Source organism: Mauremys reevesii, linkage group 11 (assembly GCF_016161935.1).
Source record: "Mauremys reevesii isolate NIE-2019 linkage group 11, ASM1616193v1, whole genome shotgun sequence".
NCBI classification, from domain to species: domain Eukaryota; kingdom Metazoa; phylum Chordata; order Testudines; family Geoemydidae; genus Mauremys; species Mauremys reevesii.
The window spans coordinates 65,183,299-65,196,598 of record NC_052633.1 but is presented as its reverse complement, the minus strand read 5'-3'; the positions used below and the strand labels follow the sequence as shown (position 1 = coordinate 65,196,598).

The window sequence follows — 13,300 nt, the reverse complement described above, 5'->3', positions numbered from 1 at the left end:
GACTAGTATCTGGTTGGGGAAGGTATTGTCCTCAGGGTTGTATGCTCTTGGATGAGGGTGAAGTTGAGCATTTGAAGGAAACAGGTATTTCAAAATGAAATAGGCTTGTTGTGCCTGGAGAAGCAGGACACTAGAAAAGGGGAACTTCTAGAAATTTCACAGCTACCAAAAAGGTTTAAATTACAGTGAGACTCATTAACAGAGTTAACATGCACTTTTTATGTTTGAGGTTTTCATAGCAGGATATCTATTCTCTCTCCTCCCCCCACCCCCCCAATAGTGAACTCAGTAATATTTAATGGGTTTCAGACCAGTGTCTCAGTTTTTTGTATGTTACTTTACTGGAAGGTATCTTCATTTAATCTTCCACAGAACAACATTCTAAATGCTTGTAGCCTAATTCTATCACATTTTGGACGGCCGTGGGATTTTTCTCTTTGCAGATTGCTCTGAATAATTTTGAGATGCTTATTTTAACATAACCAACGTTTTCATCCTGTGCTTAATGGTGTATGCTTTCTGCTGTGCTGCAGTGAATCAGACTATAGGTTTCAGGTTGTTTTTTCTATATCCACTTGAAATATAACCAAACCTCTGAGGCGGGGCAGTGGGGGACATAACTGAACATTAGTCTGTTTTCAGTTTCCACTACTCACAGTTGCCGAGGTGACTATTGCAACAGAAGGTAACTCTAGCCTTATAGCTCAAGGATAACATTTGTTCTATAATACTTTGGTTTTTTAGACCCTAGAAGGAGGAACTTATCGAGGAAGCTTAAAAGATGGCACTGGGTGTTTAAATGAAGGGATGACGCCTTCAACTCCCCCAAGAAACCTTGAAGAGGAACAAAAAGCCAAAGCAATGAGAGGCAGGATGTAAGTTATCTAGCTGCTTTTTATTTCTCAAATACACCCTATAGAAGTGTGCACAGCTATAAATTAGGGAGACACTGCTCTGGCGAAGAATGCACAGGACTGGTATTCTGAAGGCTGGATTTCTATTCTCTATGCTCGTCTGGTTTTCTCTTTCTATTAAAAAAAATATATATATTAGAGATCAGTGCCTATTTCTGTACTGTGGGGAAAATGGTGCATCTTTATCGTAGGATAGCTAAAGTTACCAGTAAGTACCATTCTCAATCCTGCTGTAAAATCCTAGTGGAGACAAGGCTCTGTAGCTTAACTGAAAGGTAAACTAGGGGAGGTGACTGTTGGGGCAGGGCAGTAAAGTATTAACCTCACTCAGCCACTTCAGGTAAAAACTTCAGGTACCTTGTCTCCGCTAGGGTTTTACAGCAAGATAATTATTGCACAGTAATTAATCTCGTGAGAAGGGGAATCCCCTTTTTTAGCGTTGACATCAAAGCCTTATTCTGTAAAGCTCCATATACATTCTGAAGGGGTGGTGGCTAGTTTAGATAAATCTTAAGTTTTATCTATACAGTACCAGAAGTGTGTGATCTTACAGATAAGCACAGCCAGGGCAGGAGTGTTCTCTTATCTTAAATTTTAAGACATGCCTTACAGTATGTTTATCAGGAGGCAAGGATGAGAAAGGCAGTGAGGGTTGGGGAAGGGAAGTCAAGGGTTAGAACAATAAGATCATGTGGCTGCTTTGATTATGAAACCTTGCAGCATGAGCACTATTAACATAGCTCTTTAGACTTTATTTGAGGGGGAAAGCTAGGATGTATAGGCCTCATGGAGGTGTTTAAGGAGTGAGTCAGTGGAGGAATAGGAGACTGGTTTGAGAAAGGGCCTAAGCATGATGTAGTTGAGAGAGGCTAGCAGGAGCAAAGTGGCAGAGGGCTTTGAAAGCTGGTATAAGTCCCTTGAATTTCTTGCAGAAGCCAGAGAAGCAATTTGGTGAGGAGCTTGATGTATTCATCGTAGCAGACAAAGAGTGATTGTTGTTTTTCAGATGCATTTTTGAATGGATTAGAGGCAGGTTGGATGAGACCAGCACCCAGCTTTACCTGTAGAGAACTCCTCTGAGATATGAACTCTTATCTTTCTCCTAAGATTGCCCCATATTGCACATACTTGGTTTCAGTATCGGTCTGGTTAATGAATTGTTAGTTTACCATTGCAAGTTTGTCTTAACCTTCCACTACAGAGAAACTCGCCATTGTGTACGTATCTATACATGTGGCCTTTTGAAATGCAGAAAGAACTTTGGCAGCTGTGCACTGCATATATTTTTGTGTCTGTTTCAGTCCAAATAATTCCCCTTACTCCAGGATGTTTAGAAACAGCTGCTAGTGGCTTTCAGGATCAGTCAGCTTCTCTCTCCTTCAACTCTTTTTTTAGTTTCTGTGGTCTGTATCTGGTGCTACTTGGTTTCTTGTTTTTAATAACCTACTAAGGAGCTCAAATCCAAACACAAATTATGACCCTTATTTCCCAGTAAACAAACAATAGATTACTTGCAAAATCCTATCTATAGGTGGTAATCTCCTGTGTGTACACATGCAGGTGTGCTTTCACCTTTAATCTCTGTGCTGAGAGCCCCTTGCGACAGGTTCCCCTTGGGGCACCACCTAGAACTGGGGTACCACTGAGCCCCCTAGCCCACCAGCCTGGGCTCCCTTTTTTACACTGCACTGCTGTGACAAGCTACAAAGCCTTCCAGCCTATGAATACCTATAGGTAGGGACACATCCAGCTGCAGTTACAAGCAGACTCTCTGTCCAGCCTCTGCATGGGAAAGCTACTCCCAGCTCCTTAGGCACGCATCCCTTCTGGAGTGTAAACCCAAAATTATACTGTCTTCTGCTGCACAGGGAACTGTACATAAAATCCCCCCCGCCCCCCCAATGTGGAGAGGAATAGGCAACAGCCTTTTGCCCTTGAGTTATGATTCTCCCACACTGGTTTAGATAAAGCAAAAATAAGTTAATCATTAAACTATACAAGATTTTAAAATCTTTTATAGCAAACAGATCAAAGCAGATTACCTAGGAAATAATAAACAAAAAATGCAAACTAAACTTTGCAATTAATATACTTAGATTGGATATAGATTCTCACCCTCAGATGATGCAAGCAGGCTGCAGATTCTTAAGGGGCAAGCTGCACTCACTTTACAGTCTGAAATCCCCTGTGATCTAGACAAAGTATCTCTTGTTAGTGGGTGTTACCCAGGTGTAACTACATTTGAAATACAGATACATAGTCAATATTCATAACTTCAAATACAAAAATGATACATGCCTACAAATAGGATAATCATTCAGCAAATCATAACCTCTTCAGTGACCTCGCATCTGACTTACCTTGCATAAAATACCTTCTCGATGTTCCCTTCAATTTTTTACATCCCATGTGAGGAATTAATTTTATGTGCACCAATATGGAGGTGGTGTGTAGCGGGGTGGGGTTCAGAGGTTTGGTGTGTGGGTAGGTAGGGGGGCCTCAGGGCTGGAGCAGAGGGTTAGGATGCAGGGGGTGTGGGCTCGGGTAGGGCTGTGAATGAGGGGTTCAGGGTACAGGAGGGGGCAGAGGGTTGGGGTGTGGGAGGGGCGAGGGCTTAGGGCTGGGGCTACAGCTGGGAATGAGGGGTTTGGGGTGCAGGCTGCCCCAGGGCTATTGGGGGGGGGGGGAGCACGCACACACACTGCCCTATCTCACTGCAGCAGCTACAGGACCAGGGGAGACGCTTCTCCTTACCAGCAGCAGCTCCGAAACCCCCATCCCTCAGAATTTGCTACCTCTGCACCACTAAGGTACCAGATTCTGCTGGGCAAGAAAAGAAGGCCATCCTTACATGGCGGTAACTGCTCCTGGTGGGAAAATGTGGCGGCAGCTCCAAGGGAGAGGCACCTCCCCCTGCCGGCAGCCATTCATGCCCCAATTTCCTCCCCTCTACTCTCCAGGCCCCTGTGGCTGCGTGCCTGCACAACCCTTTTATAGCCTGCTATGCAGCTTAGAGGGAACTTAACTTGTTATGTCATAATAATATCACTGAAGAATATGGGGTGCCGTGTCACACCCCTATTCCAGCAGATACTGCTGAAGTATTTCTACCAGATTAAAGGGATATTTTCTGATTGCTGTAATATACCTGTGAGTAAATTTGAGGGAGTTGTCAATATATACAAATACTCATGGTTATTTTAAAGTGATGAAACGGTCCACATCCACTTGACACTCCCTCCAATACCATGTAGAAGAAAATACCTTCTATAACAGAAAAATGGATGTATTCCCCACAATTACATCATTGTAAATGACTTCATTTTTGCTAACTTACAGTAAACACAGGTAAGGAAACTTGTTCTCTGGCAGTGACCTTCTTTTAAAAAAAATAAATCTATAATTTGGAAGTAGTAATTACATGTATCATACATGGTAAAACAATGGATAGAGAAGTATCAAGTGACATTCAACACAAATGTCTATTTCAAATGATGGAGGCAGGGGGAAGCCATATGGCCTTCTGTAGGAGTGAGTGAGTGTAATTTAAACAGTGTAGATGCTGAACTAAGCTCCGAAGCAAGAATACATGTACCATTTTGCTTTGTATCTGTGTTGACAAAACTGATCCTGCACCTTCATTCATTAGAGGTTGCTACAATTTATCCTGAAGGATGCTTAAATTCTAGCCCTCAGACCTATGAACATTGCAGCACTGGCACCATTGGTGTTTGTGATTTTGATCTCATGGATGCTTAAGGCCAAATTCTGCCTCATTAACGAATATAAGTGTAGATGGAGAGACGTGTTCTTGAGAGAACAGGGAGCGATTCTTCCCTCAACACCCAGAATTCCTGGATAGCAACTGGACAGGAGTCCTACCTAGTGATAAGTGCAGGGTTTCCCTCTCAGTTAGTAAATCTGTTGGTATGTCCATGCCAAAGGAGGTGTAGCATATTCCTTACAGGCACCTGTAGGTCAGCCAGGGGAACAGCAGCATAGGGCATATGGTTGCCCAGGGACACCTGCTACTGCCTTGTAAAGGAGCAGCAGTTTGCCCAGCATGTGTTTGTTACACACGTATGGAACTTGGCAGAGTGGTTCTTGGAACACGTGAGCAGCTGGCATTTCCACTGCCACTTCATGGCTCCTGCCCAAAAGGGATGGATTTGCTGTTAAATAAAGAAGCAGCATGACTTCTTCATGTAGAGGGTCTACAGAAAAGTTTCCTCTCTGCTTTGCCTAAACAGGATGAATGAGTGCTACCAACATTGTCATCACACTGTGACAACCTTCCTATGTCTCACAGGTGTTCTGTACCTCACACATTGCTATGGTATTGTCTTAATGTTTTGTCTTAGTTCATGATGTTTTTGGAGGCAGGGAAGCTTTTTCCATGTGAAATGGCACATGGTGGCATCGTTGCTGTTTCGTCTCAGTAGTTTGTAGTGTGTTTAATCTTGCAGGATACCAACAGCTGTTCTGTTATGAGAGACAAGCTCAGAATGACTTCACCCACCTGTTAAGTCTGGCTCACAGTATCAGTTCAGTTAGGGCTTAGTCTTATAAAATAATTTTGGGGTTTTAAGCAATCACCAAACATGTCTTATCTTCAGAATTCTTGCTAGCCCATGTGACCTCAGTTTCCTTTTCAGAATACTTATCACTAGACCTCTTTTCTGTATCAGTCTTTACCAGGGCTTCCATATAGCACCGTGTCTACAGAGCTGTCATTTCAAGTGGGTCACTGTTGATTGATGTATACAGTGTGACACCAGGCATGAAAGCATTCCTCTATCTTGTTAGTCTCATTATTGAATTTGCGCTTGAATGGAATTTAGTTCATAGTGCTAAATCCCTTTCTCTGTAATTGAGAGGGAGACTGTCTGTAGTAAGACAGGTATAACTCTCTTGAAATTGTCCTGTAGCGAAAACAGTATGTGACAGATACATGTTTGTGTGCATTGAAGCTTCCTTAGATGACTGTTACCCAGGATTACTGGCTTTGAAATAAGCATAAAGCCTTTGACTGCCACACCTGCATTATTTACTATAAGAGATCAGTCCTTTGGAAAGGAAATGGGATTCATTCTCCTAGCACTGAGTCTCAAGAAGTGAAAATTAAAGACCAATTCCTTTAAGCCTATGCAAAGCCAGAATAAATTAACTTTACTCATGGGTGGGATCTCTAGGGGATAGGGGAACAAAATACTCCTCTGCCACAAGGCTTGAAAATACTTGAGCAGAGATCCCATGGCTACCGTTGTAGTATCTCTTCTATGCGCACTCTCTCATATGTGGAGTTGGGGTTGTTTGGACAAGGGTCTAGTTTTTTGGGTGGTGCACATATCTTCTTAAATGTGAATGCAGCCAGCGTACTGGAGCTGGAAAGCTGTGGGTTTTGTTTTTGTTATGCAGCCATACCCATTGGGTTGGTGTACACACCCCGTCTCTCCTCATTGCCCCTCCTGAGGCTATATAAGGGCAGCACCACTCGGTCCCCTTCAGTTCCTTCTCACTGCCCATGGCCTGAGCTGGAGCTACCTGTGACGTTTCCTCCCCCACCCCTTTTTTTTCCCCCCTGCAGTTAGCTCTCTACCTTTCTTATAAATAGTTAGCCATCATATTCTCAGCACGTTTAGTGCCGAAGACCAGGCCTGCTCCAGAACCTACCTTGCTGCCCACATTGGGCTATGGAATTGGTTGCCCAGTGGCTCCATCACGTTTGGCACTTCCAATTTCTATGGCCTATTCAGGTGACTTGAGATCTGGTTTGGAGCCATCCAGCACTTCACTGTCCCCTTCTAATTACAGTCAATCTGAGTCCTCTAGACCACCTCCATTAGGAGAGAATTGTAGCAAGAGCATGACCAGTCAAAAAGTAGAGACAGACTGTCATGGCCTAGCATCTACTGCCCATGCCTTCTGCTGTCCCCCAGTGGCTGAATCCTTGGAGCATTTGTTTTCCCCCAGGCAGTGCTCACTGAACCTGTCAGGGGGAAGGTCACTAGGCCATCCAGCAAGGCAGCTTTCAGAGCTGCCTAGATTGAATAATATCTGCATGTGCTTTCCTCTTGAGTAGTCAGTGCTATGAGGCCACCCATTGCAGGAGGAGCAAATTCCCTTTTCCCCCTTCTTCCCCCCCCCAAAAAAAAAACCCCCAGGAGGATCACTTTGCTCCTGTTCACCTGTCCCTCTCCTCATAGGTGCCAACTTCCTCTGTTCCTGGCCCCCCCCAAGCCCCACCTCACCCTGCCTCTTCCTCTTTTCCCTCCCTCCCCACCAGCACCTCCTACATGCCACTGAACAGCTGATTCTCAGTGTGTGAGGCATGGGGAGGGAGGGGCAGATGCTGATCGGTGGTGGGCAGGAGACTGCTGGTGGGCCGGAAGTGCAGGGGAAGGGAGGTGCTGATCTGTGGGGCTGCTAGTGAGTGCTAAGCACTGACTATCTCTTTTTCCTGTGTATGCTTCATCCCTGGAGTCTGCACCTATGCTTCTTACCTGAAAACCTGATGATGCCATACTCCTCTGGTCCCTGAGGACTTTAGGCTCTCAAGACCTGCTGAGGAGAATGGTGGCAGTTTTAAGCATAGAAGTTGAGCTTGTACAAGAGAAACACTCACAAGTTTTGTATTCATTCTCCGGTTGTCCGTCCCGGGACGGAAGCCCTCTTGATTAATGACACTCTTCTAGAGCTAGCAAAGACTTGATGGCACATGCCAACTTTTTTAGCTCTCACAGCTGAGCTCACAGACAAACGTTATCATGTCCTGTTGCAAGACTTTGCATGCTTTTTCTTCTCTTCCTGCTCCAAATTCCTTGGTGGTTACAGCTGCCAATGAGAGATCATGTCCAGGAAGACTTAAATCAGCCCCCAGTGAAAAAGGGCCAAATTGTTTGGGAGAAAAATGTATTCCACATCCTCTCTCCAGATGCACGTAGCAAACCAGCAGATGCTGGTTAGTGAAATACAGCTTTGTAAACAGGGATGCGATGTCTGGGGTTTACTGACCTCCTTCTGGAGGATGCATAGGAGATCAGGGCATTACTTGAAGGTTTCATCATAGGCAAAACATCCCTCCAGTTTGTATTTGATGCAGTGGACACGTCTTTTAGGATGATAATGGCCTCTGCAATAGCAGTGAGGAAAGCCATAGAATCATAGAATATCAGGGTTGGAAGGGACCTCAGGAGATCATCTAGTCCAATCCCCTGCTCAAAGCAGGACCAATACCCAACTAAATCATCCCAGCTAGGGCTTTGTCAAACTTGACCTTAAAAACCTCTAAGGAAGGAGATTCCACCACCTCCCTAGGTAACTTTTCCAGTGTTTCACCACGCTCCTAGTGGAAAAAGTTTTTTATCCTAATATCCAACCTAAACCTCCCCCACTCCAACTTGAGACCAGTATTCCTTGTTCTGTCATCTGGTATCACTGAGAACAGTCTAGATACAGCCTCTTTGGAACCCCCTTTCAGGTAGCTGAAAGCAGCTATCAAATCCCCCCTCATTCTTCTCTTCTGCAGACTAAACAATCCCAGTTCCCTCAGCCTCTCCTCATAAGTCATGTGTTCCAGCCCCCTAATCATTTTTGTTGCCCTCCGCTGGACTCTTTCCAATTTTTCCACATCCTCCTTGCATGGGTGGCAAGTTTGTAGAAATTTTGATGGTGCCCAGAACCCCCCCCAACTCTGCCCCCCACCTGCCTAAGGCTTTGGGAGGGGTTTGGGGGAGGAGGTCTGGGCTGGGGATTAGGGTGCAGGCTTTGGGATGGAGTTTGGGTGCAGGCTCGGGGCTGGGGCAGGGGGTGGGTGTGCAGGAGAGGGTGAGGGGTGCAGGCTTTGGGAGGGAGTTTGGGGTGTGGGAAAGGGGTGGTGGTGTATGATCTGGGAGGGAGTTTGGGGATAGGAGGGAGTGCAGGGGTGAGGGCTGTGGGGCTGAGGATGAGGGATTCATGATGCAGGACAGGGCTCAGGGCTAGGGCAGAGGGTTGGGGTGTGGGCTGTGGATGAGGGGGTTCATGCTGTGGGGAGGCTCAGAGCTGGGGTACAGGATCATGGTGCGGGGGGATGAGGGTTGGGGCTGAGGATGAGGGGTTCATGCTGTGGGGGGGGGCTCAGAGCTGGGGCTGAGGATTAGGGCGCAGGAGCGGGATGAGGGCTCTGGCTGGGGATGAGGGGTTTGGGACGTTGGAGAGGCTCAGGGCAGGGTAAGGGCAGCCTGCCTTGCTATTAGTGGAGGGCAGGCACTAGGACCCTGGGGCAGCAGACATCAATTCTGCCAGGAGCTGTTCTACTCTGGCAGCACAAGCAGGCAGGGGAGAGGCGCACGCTGCTTTCTGTGAGGTAGCAGCATGGCTTGGGGTGTGGGGGAGACCCGCTGGGGCCGGGGTCCGATCCAGGCAGGGCCAGGGGAGAGACCCAGCTCCAAATATTGCTGGAGCAGGACACCCGGCCCTGAATATTCCTGGTGCTTGAGCACGGCAAACATATAACCTGCCGCCTATGCCTCCTTATAGTGTGGGGCCCAAAACTGGACATAGTACTCCAAATGAGGCCTCCTCAATGTTGAATAGAGGGGAATGATCACATCCCTTGGTCTGCTGGCAGTGCTCCTACTTATACAGTCCAAAATGCCGTTTGCCTTCTTGGCAACAAGGGCACACTCGTATCCAGTTTCTTGTCCACTGTAACCCCTAGGTCCTCTTCTGCAGAACTGCTGCCTAGCCATTCGGTCCCTAGTCTGTAACCATGAATGGGATTCTTCCATCCTAAATGCAGGACTCTACACTTGTCCTTTCTTTTGGCCCAATCCTCTAATTTGTCTAGGTCCCTCTGTATCCTATCCCTACCCTGCAGCACATCTACCACTCCTCCCAGTTTAGTGTCATCTGCCAGCTTGCTGAGAGTGCAGTCCATGCCATCCTCCAGATCATTAATGAAGATATTGAACAAAACTGGCCCCAGGACCGACCCTTGTCATTCTGGATACTACATGACAACACAACTGCAATGTACTACCTAAACTGATAGGGAGTAGCACTATCTGATCAGCTTTTTCAGGAAGTTATGGTTCTTTTGCATCAGGAAAGGCATTACTCCCATTGCCACTCACTTACCTGGCTCCCAGATTTGGCTGCTTATCACCTCAGCAGGAGATTCTTCCTGAATCACAAGCGATTCCCTTGAACAAGGTTTTCAAGGCCATTTTCCAAATCTGGGTGTTCCAACAGTCCTCTTGTTGTCCTTTGTTGTGAACTAGAAATTGTCAATTTTGTTCTCAAGTGGACCTTAGTTCAATCTCCCTAAATGATACCTTTCTTCTTAGAGGGGGGACTGGATTTCATATATGCATCTCTTCTCTCCTCCCCACCCCCACCCCCCACATTCTCTTCCCTGAGAATATACTCAAATAAAAAAAGGGTCATGCCAAGATGATTCTTATCATGCCAGGTTGGTCAAGACCATGCTGTTCTCTAATCTTCACAGCCTCTCAACTCTACTTCCATTCATGGATCTGCTATCCCAGCAACATGGACAGATGTTGCATCCAAATCCCAGCAATCTGCACTTCACAACTTGGATGTTGAGTGATTAGGTCAAGTGAAAAAAACTGAAATGACAGTTCAAAAATATTATGTAATAATAGGAAGCAATCCATTAGACCCACCGATGTGGCTAAATGGAAGTATTTTTTCTATATAGTCCAATCTCCATAAAATACAATCACAGAGGCTAAGATTTAGGACATTCTAGAATACCTGTTGCACCTCAAATCCTCAGGTCTTTTGCTAAGCAACCTGAAGTTTGACTTAGCAGTGATCTCAGCTATCCATCCCCCTATCCAGGTGACCTCTTCTCCTCTCCACTTTGCGTCCCAGCCCTATGATTGCTAGATAATTTAAGGGATTGTGTGGCTTTTTCCTTCTGTTAAAGATACAGTACCTCTTTGGGACCTCCAGCATTGCGTTGGCTGTTTTGATGGGTTCTCCATTTGAGTTTTGGCCACCTGTTCTTGGCCCATCTGTCAGACATCCTTCCAAATGGCCATTATATTGGCCAGAAGAGTGGCAGGGCCTCCTTATGTGCTTTTTTTTTCCCAAGCTTTGAAGCCACATCCAAAACTCTTTATCTGTAGTATTGACATTTCATTTAAACAAGACAATATACTTACCAATTTTTTTTCTGAAGCTTCATTCAATGAAGAACATCTACAAACTCTGGATGTAAAGTGAATATTGGTGTTCTATCTAGACAGGACCAAACACTTCAAGCTATTGCCTTGTTCTTTTTATTTCTTAAGCTGACAGGATGAGAAGTCATGCTGTCGCAGCGCATATAATCTCCAGGTGGATTACTGCTTCCTATATTACAAATGCAGAAGGGGTAGTGAACGCTGCTCCACAATGACTGTCTGCCCACTCTACAGAGCTCAAGCTACTTCAGCGACTTTTCTAAAGGATGTCCCTATACCGGACATTTGTAGGACTGCTACGTGGTCCTCTGCACACCATCACTCAGTCAGAACTATGCAGTTACAACTGCTTCAAGATCTTATGCTAATTTTAGGAAAGCTATATTGGTTTCTCTATCTAAATAGACTCGGAGCCCCCTCCTCTGGGTGCTGTTTTAGTCACCTAAGTAGAATAAATGTGTGCGACCTCCTCTTGAATGACAGTTTAGAATAAGTAACGGTGTTTTTTTTTTTTCTGTGTAATCAGACCAACTGATTGTCTATCCCAGGATTTAAAAAAAAAAAACAACCCTGGTGAAAAGGATTTCAGCCACCTCTGGCACAGATGAAGAATGTTTTGAACTGACAGGGTTAAGCTTTCATAAGACACTAACTATTGAGCCATGAAGCCATAGGTGTTGGAACTAGGGGTGCTGAGGGTGTAGCAGCACCCTCTGGTTTGGAGTAGCTTCCATTATATACAGGATTTACAGTTTGGTTCAATGGCTTTCAGCATCCCCACTATAAAAATTGTTCCAGAACCTATGCATGAAGCTGAGTTGAGGGAGAACTAGGTTATGTGAATTGGAATAAGGATGTAGTCTGTTAAAAACTGTGCGTGTGTGTATGTATGTGGTGGAGAGGTGGTAACTTGTATTGAGAAATGATGCAGCTATTTTTTAATCTAGGTTTGTCTTAAATGAGCTGGTGCAGACTGAGAAGGACTATGTCAAAGACTTGGGAATTGTGGTAGAGGTGAGTTAAAGTCCATTTAATATATTTAAACTCTGGCTGTAATTGCTTAAATTGGCAAAAGGATGTCCCACTAACTGGATACTGTGCTAAAAAGTGCCTAAAGGAAATGTTTTCAAATACTAAATTTAAAACCTACAATGAAGTGTGTAAAGGCTTATCTTGGCTGACTTGTTTCTCTTGGGTTGTGATTCATGACATCCTTTCAGCTGTAGTATAGGCTTCCAGATGATGGAGAATAGATTATTTTTTTCTTCTTGCACTTCTTATATTCTCCTGTTAGACAGATCCTACCTGAAATTGGAACTGATTAATAATGGCACTAACTTTATTTAGAAAAGGGCCCAAACCAAAATTCCAGATTGAAGACCTCTAAAAATTGGTATCTTGATCCAATCTTCGTCTCAGGCCCATATGTAGTAGCTGAGTTTTTTTGTTTGTAACACGCTTTGGGACAAAAGGAACTATACCAAAGTTATTCTTTGTCCCACACTTTCAAGAGCGTCCATTAATTTTGGATGCTTCAATTTTTGAGTGCCCTATTGATACCTAGATACTGATGCCAGAGGTATTCAGTGCACACAACTCTAGTTGCTCCAAGGTGAGGATCAAAAAACAAAAGCACTGAAAACAAGTGACCTCTTGAGAAATCTTTTTTGCTTTTTGCGAACTCATTAGTTCAGTGAGTGCTTCCAAAAAATTTAGTGGTGGCTTTCAAAGGCTTCCAAGCTTTTAAAACTCGTGTTCTCTTACTCAGAGAGTGAAGTGTGAGGCAAATGTAAACTGACATTTGTAATGCTACAGAGACTCAAATGGAATGCTCAGAAGGAGTGAGAAATCCTATTTGAATCTAAATTTAATACATAGTTTTGTGCACCGAAGAAGTACACTCTTCATTTAAAGAAAAAATCTGTGCAGAGTTGTCGTCTTGCACTGATCAGGGAATCCAAGAATTTTGGACAAACCACTTATGTAACTTTTAATTGTACTTGTCGCTTAAGTGACCGTACAATAGGTTTGTACAAACCTTTGAGAAGTTGCAGAATAAATCCCTTTATAGCTTTTCTTTTAAGCGAAGTGTGAAGATGGGTGTCTGCTTTTAAACAACATAACATGTATTTTAAGCACCTGGTTTTCTTCTAAAGAGATTCTACCAGTTATGGCATGTAACTTCTGCTT

The 13,300-nt window shown here is 44.6% G+C and overlaps 1 protein-coding gene across 22 annotated transcripts in view; it reads left to right on the top strand.

The window, feature by feature from the left end:
• The window catches only part of KALRN (kalirin RhoGEF kinase), a 737,748-nt gene that overhangs the window by 665,395 nt on the left and 59,053 nt on the right, over positions 1–13,300 (top strand). For all 22 annotated transcript variants that reach the window (XM_039494013.1, XM_039493997.1, XM_039493996.1 and 19 more), the window contains 2 exons: positions 745–875; positions 12,058–12,124. In XM_039494013.1, coding sequence (XP_039349947.1) covers positions 745–875; positions 12,058–12,124 — 198 coding nt within the window. The remainder of the gene's footprint in view (positions 1–744; positions 876–12,057; positions 12,125–13,300) is intronic.